At 36.3% G+C, this 10,078-nt stretch overlaps 1 protein-coding gene across 1 annotated transcript in view; it reads right to left on the bottom strand.

Annotated features, from left to right (window-relative positions):
* Positions 1-10,078, bottom strand: part of Rev3l (REV3-like, polymerase (DNA directed), zeta, catalytic subunit) — a 135,031-nt gene that overhangs the window by 105,029 nt on the left and 19,924 nt on the right. The window contains exon 2 of the mRNA XM_013032823.1: positions 1,039-1,228. Within this exon, the coding sequence (XP_012888277.1) occupies positions 1,039-1,133 (95 nt within the window). The 5' untranslated portion in view covers positions 1,134-1,228. The remainder of the gene's footprint in view (positions 1-1,038; positions 1,229-10,078) is intronic.

The raw sequence follows: 10,078 nt of genomic DNA, 5'->3' as shown, positions 1-10,078 counted from the left end.
GAACCGCGATCCTCAGATCTCAGCCTCCTGAGTAGCTAGGATTACAGGCATGAGCCACCAGCGCCCGGCTATGAGTACATTTCTTATCAAGCATTGTAGCCTCCTCTTTTGTTTCCCCTTCCCATCCCTTCCCATCCTCCCCCCCCACCCCTGCCCAAAAACATCAATAAAGTAATTTTTTAAAGCTAAAAAAAAAATCACTTCACCCCAGCTAAAATGGCTGTCATCAAAAGACAAATAATCTGGGTGGCCAGTGACTCACACCTGTAATCCTAGCAAATCAGGAGGTTGAGATCTAAGGATCATGGTTCAAAGCTAGACTGGGTATGATAGTCTGTGAGACTCTGATCTCCAAAAAACGCCCGAAGTGGAACTGTGTCTCAAGTGGTAGAGCAGTTTGCCTTGAGCACAAAAAAGTTCAGGGACAGTGACAGGTCCTGAGTTCAAGCCTCAGGACAGTAGACATAGACACACACAAAAGTAACATTCTCTCTGAATATTAGAACTGAGAAGTGGAGGACCAAGAAGAAGATAGGGCAATAAGGTTTTCTCAGTGAAGTAGTTTTACTATATTTTACATGCTTTTGCAGTTATGTACTGTCTCACCAAAGCAACAGAGCCAACTAATCATGGACTGGAACTTCTGAAACTATGAACTAAAATAAATCTTTCTCTTTGTATGTCAATTATCTCATACACTGGTTACAGTGATATAAAGTTGACTACATCAAGTTTCTAGAAAAATGCCTGATACACATAAGCCAGTCAAAAAGATAACAGGAATGAATCACATGAATTTCTACAGTTTCAGGAAAAATTAATAGAAAGGCTAAAACAAATTACCACTATTATCCATTTATCTTTCATTGCAATAAAAATTTAATTTTAAAAGTTTTAGAAAGAAATTTACCATTGTTTTGTTAGAATAGAGGTTTTAAAAGAGAGCAATATATATTTCAAATGAAAGGTTTCTTCTAGTTAGAACAGCAAAAGAAATACAAACAAAAAGAAATGTTAAAAAGATTATCATATACTTACATTCCTGATACTAATGACACTTTGAACACATGCTGAGCAGTGGAAGATGGATTGCCTAAAGCCACATTAAGTGCTCTGTCGATACTGAATGCCATCTGAGAAAGATAGCTTTCTGGCTGTTGTCCATAACCATCGTATGGCACATAGAGGTAAGGAAAGATGCCATGTAGATGAAGACATGTCTTCTGACCTAAAATGTAACATATTATAAGGTTTAGGCTTGAGACACACTTTAACAACCAACACAAGACTCACAATGCAAGTCAATTAAATATTCTAATGACAATAGAACTTATCTAAGATAAGATTAGAAAAGCATCCATTAACTATTTTGCCACAGAACATTAGAAAGTAATTTGTAAACCTAAGTATTACAGTACATGATTAAAATATTGCATACCTTGGGTAAAAATATCTTTGCCTACATTATTTCTAGAATATTTTATGTATCTCAATCACCCCTACCATCCATAGCACAGTTCCTAACAGAATGCTAGGAAGTTTACAAAATTCAATGGGAAGTTTATTAAATAACTAACTAAAAGGTCTTTCCATTTATGTTTTCATTAAGACAGAGAAAGCTCTAGATGAAGGAGGGCAAAGGAGCTCAAGTATGTGAAATTTTGCTTGGGGCTAGAGGATAGTAAAAATAAAATTTTGCTATTAGAAAAATTTAGCAAAACCAAATCTAGACTAAACCACTATAGATCAATTGTCAGAAAGAATTTCTGAATATCTAAATTTCCTATTTGGTGGAAAGGATAGTGGAAGACATAATGTGTATCGTCTGGGAAGGGGGTTGGTACACAAAACAAGCATGCATACTTTCTAGAAACAGTAAACAGTGCTGACCTGTCAACATACATCCCAGCACAGCTAACATAAAGCAAGTGATATGAGTGAGAATCTACAAAAAAAGTATCACAGAAACAGTAATGTATCTGTGAAAAGGTTAAATAACAATAGCAGCAGATAACAAATAGCAGTAACAACAAAATAATAACAAAAAGCAGAGGTTCATTACACTCTATCTGGAAGGACTATGTGGTAGTACTTCCTGTCCCAGGAGCACTGTCCCCTTGGGCACATACTGTTTGTCTAATTGAAATAGGGAGAACAGCAGTGATGGGAAAATATACCCATTGTTCTTCCAAACCTGTTCACTACCATTGGCCTACTCCTCCTCCAAGCATAATCCTCAGTCAGACTCTTCCAGGACCTTGTCCCTCCTCCCTGTGTCACTAGGCCTTTCTTTGGTAGGAAAGTAGCTGATTGATTACTGTTTCCCACTTATGATTTATATACTGCATATAGAAAAAGTTTCATATTCTGTTGATATTCCGCATTTATACTTCTTAAATAGAGTAACATTAACCTTATTTTAAGGTATACTTGTAAATCAAATTGGCAAATAAATCTGGAGCTATTATTAGATCAAATACAGTAAAACTGGAATGATCAGTTATATAACGGAATAAGATTTGTAACCTCTTGATTGCACTATTCTGTAAACAGTTTTAATTTACTATTATGGTGCCTGCCATAAAGCCTAGGACTTCACATGTGCCAGGCAAGCCTTCTACCAATGAGCTGTGCATAGATTGTAATATTCTGATTTGAACTACCAACTCTTATTTTTGAAGAATTACAAAGTGTTGTTGCTACACTAATTGCAAACACCATACCACTTTAGCTATGGTCTCAGCTCTCAATACCTATTTTTATAATCAGTTATTGTATTTAATTTCAACAGAAAATATCAGTTGAAAGCAAATGTGGGGGGCTGGGAAGGTAGCTCAGTGATAGAGTGCTTGCCTTGCATGCATGAGGCCCTGGGTTTGATTCCCCAGCACCACATAAGCAAAAAGGAAAAAAAGCCGCAAGTGACGCTGTGGCTCAATTGGTACAGCGCTAGCCTTGAGCTGAAGGGCTGAAGGATAGCGCCCAGGCCCAGAGTTCAGGCCCCACGACCAGACCCAAAAAAAAAAAGAAAAAAGAAAAAAAAAAGAAAGCAAATGTGGAAGCTATTTTACTTCTAAATAAAAGTGTTATTTTCTAAAACTTGCAGTTTCAAATTTTTAAACATGGAAAATTCTAATTATATTTCTTGATGATTGGAAAATATATTTGATCAATTTACTGAGGATTTGCTTAAGTGCTTTCTAAATACCTCACATATAAAGGTTATAAATATTACCCTACTACACACAAACCCTCATTTGATTAGGAGCAGCCAGCATGTTAAACTAGACAGCGAGGGATATAGAGACAGATTACATATATGGGTGCGTGTGTGTGTGTGTGTGTGTGTGTGGTGCTTTTTTTTTTTTTTGGCCGGTTGTGGGGCCTGAACTCTGGGCCTGGGCGCTGTCCCTCAGCTCTTCAGCTCAAGGCTAGTGCTCTACCACTTGAGCCACAATGCGACTTCAAGCTTTTTATGTTTATGTGGTGCTGAGGAATTGAACCCAGGGCCTCATGTGTGCAAGGCAAGCACTCTACCACTGAGCCACCTTCCCAGGCCTTAATTCTTAACTTCTCATTTGGTATTTGTAAATTAATTGCCCATTTCCTTATCTAACTCTTTCATTTTATGGTAAATTCATTTGGAACTGATACTCTCGTGTTTGCACAAACAACTCATATCTCTAAGACTGGGTAAAAAATACATTGCATGTGTTTAATAAATATTATTCTCAAATAGAACTGCTTGAAGAGAAAGTGATGAAGTGAAAGCCTCTGAATATGTAAAGAAATAAATCCATAAAAATAGACTCAAATACAGTAGGCCATGGCTTACTGCACTTTCTTATTCAAAGTTGTGGTGACTATAACACAGACCTACCTCTATCTAGTTTTTCTACAGCTAGGGGTGGCTCAATGCCTTCACATTCTTTCCTCAAGAACACTCTTCTGAAGAACAATCAACATGAATTTCAGACATACTACTACCAGCTCTAATATCATACAAAAGAAAATGATGAGAAGAAAAAGGTAAACAGAAATATATAAAAGGGAAATGTATTTTTAAAAAATCTCAATTTCTTTTGGGCAATAGTATATCTTAACTGTAAATATTTTAACTTCTATAATAGCCCTGCTTTATTTTAACAAAATACTCACCATTTCTATTTCCCTCCAACAGCTCTCTGCCATATAAATATGTGGGACCATATAGCTATTAAATTCCTTTAGAGATAAAATAGTCTGCACCAACCCTGTCAATTAGGGCTGGGTTCTAAAATTTGTAGCTTCTCCCATAAAATCTGAGAGGGTAAAGACTTGGCTGTTTCAACATCTAGTTGTGGCCTCCTTTGGATTGGGAGCAAGGCTTCAAGTGGTGGAGCACCTAGTACCTAGCAAGCTTGAAGCCCTACATTCAAACCCCAGTACTTCCAAAACCTAAAAACAGACACAAAATCATTTGACTTCAGTGCAGTCTTTTGGTCTATATTCCAAGAAGCTATATATACACATTCTTTCAGGAATGTTTTCATGAAATAGTATTTTGAAATGGCCTAGTAAAATTTATGTGGATTTAAAAAACAATCATTTTTCTCTACCTCAGCAACTTTATTCAGGTATAATTTTTATATAGGCAATATACACATATATGCAATATACTAAAATATGTGTGCTACACATTAATTAGACTGATGTGTGTGTATGTGTGTGTAACCCCTCATACTTATGGGTCTTGTTCTTTTTTATGAGAATATTTAAGATCTAAACTCCTTAGAAATAAAATCAAATTTCTTAGCATATTTTAAGTATAGAATACATTACAAACCATAGTTACCATATGGTAAATAGATCTCTAGAATTATTCAAGCTGTCATTTTGTATCCTTTAACCAGTATCTCATTCTCAGACCACTCCCCTAAATCTTTTTTCTTATGGTTGTCAAACTGAATTCAGGCAATAACCCCAGTAGAAATAAAGACATTCAAGAGAATAAACTCATGCACATGGCTTTCTTTTTTTTTTTTTAGTTTGAATTTTCCACTTTGATGTGGATTATGAAGCTACAACAAAGTTGTTTCAGGAAATTCCTCCACCAAAACTTGTCACACAGGTAACAACTTGTTGGTTTTTATTTTTTGCTGGTCCTGAGGCTTAAACTCAAGGCCTGAGCAATGTTCCTGAGTCTCATTGTGCTCAACTCTTAACTCTCAACCATTTGAGCCACACTACTTCCAGATATTTCTGAGTAGTTTATTGTAGATAAGAGTTTCATGGACTTTCCTGCCTGGGCTGACTTCAAACTGTGATCCTCAGATCTCAGTTTCCTGAGTAATTAGGAGCACAGGCATGAGCCACCGGCACTTGCCTTAAGTGGTTGTTTTTAAAGACATTATGGCAAAACCTTTATGAAGTCTGCTACTTCTCAGCTTGTTAAGTAGGTCTTATACAAGGAAAGTAGGTATTACTTTAGCAGCAAGTGCTCTGAATATTATCTTTCATGGAACCCAGAATTATACTAAATATTAGGTCCTCTGTATACTAACATTTCTTATGCTACTTTCTAAAATTCTGTTCTATATTTTTAGTCCTTGGAGCTGGTCTGTCTCAAGCCGCTAAAATCTTGTTTGCCCATTTATCACAAAACTACTTGTAATTTTGAAGATAACATTTTCAATAAATTGACTACATGTATTGCTTCTGTTTTCTGATCAAGGTTGGTGCCCTACCACCGAAGGCTCTCCACTTCCTAAATGTACCATTAAAAAAAATTCAAGGGTCTGAAAATTTTTTCAGTCAGAAATAATGTCCCTGATAACATTTATTCTGCCAAAAGACTGAGTTAGCATGGACATCTCTCTTTCAAATCTTTCTACTCCTACCCAATATTCTAAAACTTTTGCAAATCTACTTAGGACTACGTTAGTTACATATAATAATGGTTGGTAAAATGGAGGTCAGAGTCAGGCAAAAGTCCAAACTTTTAGGCAGAAAAATATCTGAACTAGCTGAAAGTGAAAACCAGAAGCAGTATCTTTAAAGTATTAAACTTCTAAAATCTAAAACGTTACCCAAATTTTGCAATATACATTAACAACTAATCTACATTCTCTTTCAAATGTTATTATACTGTTTCACTGGTAGTATAGCCCCTATTACAATATTCCAAATTCCCCTTTTCCATCCCTTCTAAACACTGATGACATTCATTTCACTTTAATAAGCTAAAATTATTTCATACATCATTGCCATTATTAGTTTAACAGTTATCCATCAATTAAAAATAAGGAAGTAAAGAATTTTTTTTAACCCCTGGTGCTGGATCTAACTTAGGGCCTTGTGCACACTTGGTGAAAGTTCTACTGCTTGCTGAGCTATATACCTCCAGGTATGAAAAGGTTTTAATTTACCTTTCTTGTAAGATTTTAATTTACCTTTCTTGTAAGACAGTAATATTTCTTACTGACCACAGATTTTATTTTTTTAATCTGAGAAAGAATTATCTCATTCACTTTTTTTTTTTTTGGTCAGTTGTGGGGCCTGAACTCTAGGCCTGGGCTCTGTCCCTCAGATCTTGAGTTTAAGGCTACTCTACCACTTGAGCCACAGCACCATTTCTGACTTTTTCTGCTTATGTGGTGCTGAGGAACCAAACCCAGGGCCTCATGCATGCAAGGCAAGCACTCTACCACTGAGCCACTTTCCCAGCCCCTTTCATTCACTTTTGAAAGATACTTTTAATACATATGGAATTTGAGTTAGTGGTTTCTTCCTACAGTTTATAAACAGTTTATTCCACCTTCTTCTTGTTTCTAAGAAGTCCAGTTTAATTCTCATCCCTATTCCTATATAAGGATTGAGGTAAGTTGTCCTCTCCCTGTTTTCCTTCAGGGTTTTCTTTGTGCTTTCTTGAACTTGATTATGAATACATCAACCTTTTTGCTTTTGTTATTCTCCTTATGATAAGCCTAGCAAAGGTTATTCTTTGTGGTAGTACTGCTTTTGATTTCTACCATTTCTTGATTCTTTGTTAGAATTTTAATCTCTATGCTGACATGACCCATTCTAGTGTCTTTTAAAATTACAGAGCTTATTATATTATTCATAACTACTGCAACAATCTCACCAAACCTAACTCTCTGCATTATCCAGTTAGGAGTTAAATACCTATGTTTATTGTTTGCTAGAGCTACAGATATTTGTTATTAAAATTTCCTCTAATGTCCTTGTTTTTGTCTCTTACTATCTCTGCAAACTCTTGAAGTCAGAGTAAGCCTGTAGTTCTTTCAGCTATAATTCTCTGTTATACAGGAAGAGCTTGTTGATGGAGTAGGGAAGAGAGGAAGTATCCCGTAATTAATTTGTCTTTAAATGGGTCAGTGCCCTCTCAACAACCCACCTACTTTATTCAAAACAGAAAAGCTAGAGTTGGGTATTTTACCAAGTTGCTTAGGCTCTGATAGTTGTTTTTGTTGGTAAGTGGAGAAAAGACTGCTCTGGTACATTTCAAATTGGTTAATATTCCCATCTCCCTGCTGGATGCTCAAAAGTATTAATTTTTCTAGTCTTCACTACAAGAACCTGAAGGAGGCTCCCCTAATATAGGTCTGCAGAAATTTTCTGTACTCTAGTCATCTAGTTGGTTTTCCTATCACTTCCTGGCTCCACTGGCTTTTTCTCTTGTAAGTTGTGATTTTCTGAATCTGTCTGTCCTCTAGTTTGAAGGGCACTTATGTAATCCCAAACTCATCTGACATGAATTTTCTGCTGGAAATAAGGAGCTGTTCATTTTTAATTTAGTTTCTTTCTTGTGATGAGGATTAAACTAACAATTTTCCCTCCCTCTTTCTTTTTGAAGTATGTCTAGCTATATAGCTCAATATGGCCATTAACTGGCAATCCTCTCAAATGCTGGGAGTATAGGAGTAGAGCTGTGGGTCAAGTGGTAGAGCACTACTAAGTTTTGAGCAAAAAAGCTGGTTTTGTTGCTATAGTTATTGAATTGTTCTTGTTTAAAATGGTATTTGTAATAGTGAAAGCAAGAGCAGAGAAAGAACGTTGGGATCATCTAGTCTTGACTCTCACCAGTTAATTGTATGATTTTAGGTACTGTAAATCTCCTCTCTTACCTATCATATAGGTTATTGGAAAAGTTAAGCATTTTATTGAGCACATTTCTAACTATAAATTACAGGGTTTTTTTCTACTGCATCCACATTTCCTCCATTAAGATAAAATCTTTCAGACTTTCTGACTGGGCTGGCCTAGAACTTTGATCTTCCCAGTCTCAGCCTTCCACATCGCTTAGGATGACAGGCATGTGCCACTGCACCAGCTATGGGTTGAGAAGAGATCTCTTGAACTTTTCTGCTGGGGTTGGCTTTTAACTAGAGTCTTCTTATGTTCAGCTGCCCGAGCAGGTGGCTCACTCTTATAAATCTATCATCCTCTTATCTCTATCAAGTTCCCCAGCACAATCTGAATGGCCTTCCCTGAATTTAGCTCCCATTGCAAATCAAGATAATTTTAGATAATCTACCACATGCATTATGATCTAAGAACTCAAGTCTGTAACACAAATAAAGTAGATAAGACCATCTGATTTATCCTATTTCATTTACAGGTCATAATCTTAGTCACATAGTTTAAGTTATATTATTATTATTATTATTCTGAGTGAATAAAAACCTTGGAAAGATCTAAGATAACATGCCTAAAATAGCCACTCACAAACTTCCCTTTCTCTAAGTTTAGTAAAATCACACTTACTTCAAAGAAAAATAGGTGCCAAATCTGCAATACCATCTGGTCATTTTTCTTTTTTGCTACTAGAAATGTTTACAAACTAGGGTAATATGTAGGGTAGGAATTATTCATTTGGCAAAAAGATGATTCCAAAGCTCTTCTTAGTCTGCTATTACTTTCACTGTAACAAATGGGAATTCTATCTGATTTCTTCCCCCATAATAGTGGCCAAAGAAGGACTTATGAAAGTCACTGATTTAACCTAGAAAACTTGCTAGCTAGTCAAGCACCTAATTATCATTTTTTCAAGAATTAACTAAAGATGGCAATCAGAAAAAGAAAATATTAGAACATGGAAAATTACTTTGGAAAAGAAAGAAAACAGAAACTTTAGGGCTAGGACAAAGTATATGAACAATTAAATTTGTACCAGAATAAAGGAAAAATTTAAAAATTAAAGGTATTAAATTTAGAATCAGCATATAAAAGTTACCCTAACAAAGCTTACAGAGAAAATGTTTTAATTATTTTATTCATACATTAGTTGTATGGGGGCGGGAGGTTCAGTTTCAGTACAACATTTCCATACATACATACAATGTATTCCATCAACCTCCCCTCCTCTTATTACTCTTCTTTAACTCCTTTAAATAAAGTATGTTTGAAATATATTTCCTAACCTAATAACTCCAAAGAAATTAGGGAGTACAAGAATTCACTATATACTTTTATTGAACCCTAAATATAGAAAAGACTTTGAAAAAGGATTTAAAAAATGAACGAGCTAGGCTGGGAAGGTAGCTCAATGGTAGAGTGCTTGCCTTGCATGCATGAGGCCCTGGGTTCAATTCCTCAGCACAACATAGGCAGAAAAAGCTGGAAGTGGCTGTGTGGCTCAAGTGGTAGAGTGCTAAGCCTTGAGCTGAAGAGCTGAGGGACAATGCCCAGGCCCAGAGTTCAGGACCCATTACTGACAAAAAATAAAAGTTAAAAAATTTTAAAATAAATTTTAAAAATGAACGAGCTGGGCACTGGTGGCTCAGGCCTATAATCCTAATTACTCAGAAGATCTGAGGATCACAGTTCAAAGCCAGCCTGGCCAGCCTGGCAGGAAAGTCCATGAGACTCCTATCCAAGTAACAATTAAAATTGGAGGTGAAGGTATGGCTCAAATGGTAGGGAGCAAAAGGCTTGAAACAGTGCCCAGGCCTAGAGTTCAAGCCACAGGACCAGCACACACACACACACACACACCAACACACACACACACCAACACACACACAGGACCAGGACCAGCCCACACACACACACACACACACACACACACACACAGGAC

This window comes from Dipodomys ordii, unplaced genomic scaffold, assembly GCF_000151885.1.
Source record: "Dipodomys ordii isolate 6190 unplaced genomic scaffold, Dord_2.0 Scaffold157, whole genome shotgun sequence".
NCBI lineage: Eukaryota > Metazoa > Chordata > Mammalia > Rodentia > Heteromyidae > Dipodomys > Dipodomys ordii.
This window is presented reverse-complemented; position numbering and strand designations above follow the sequence as displayed.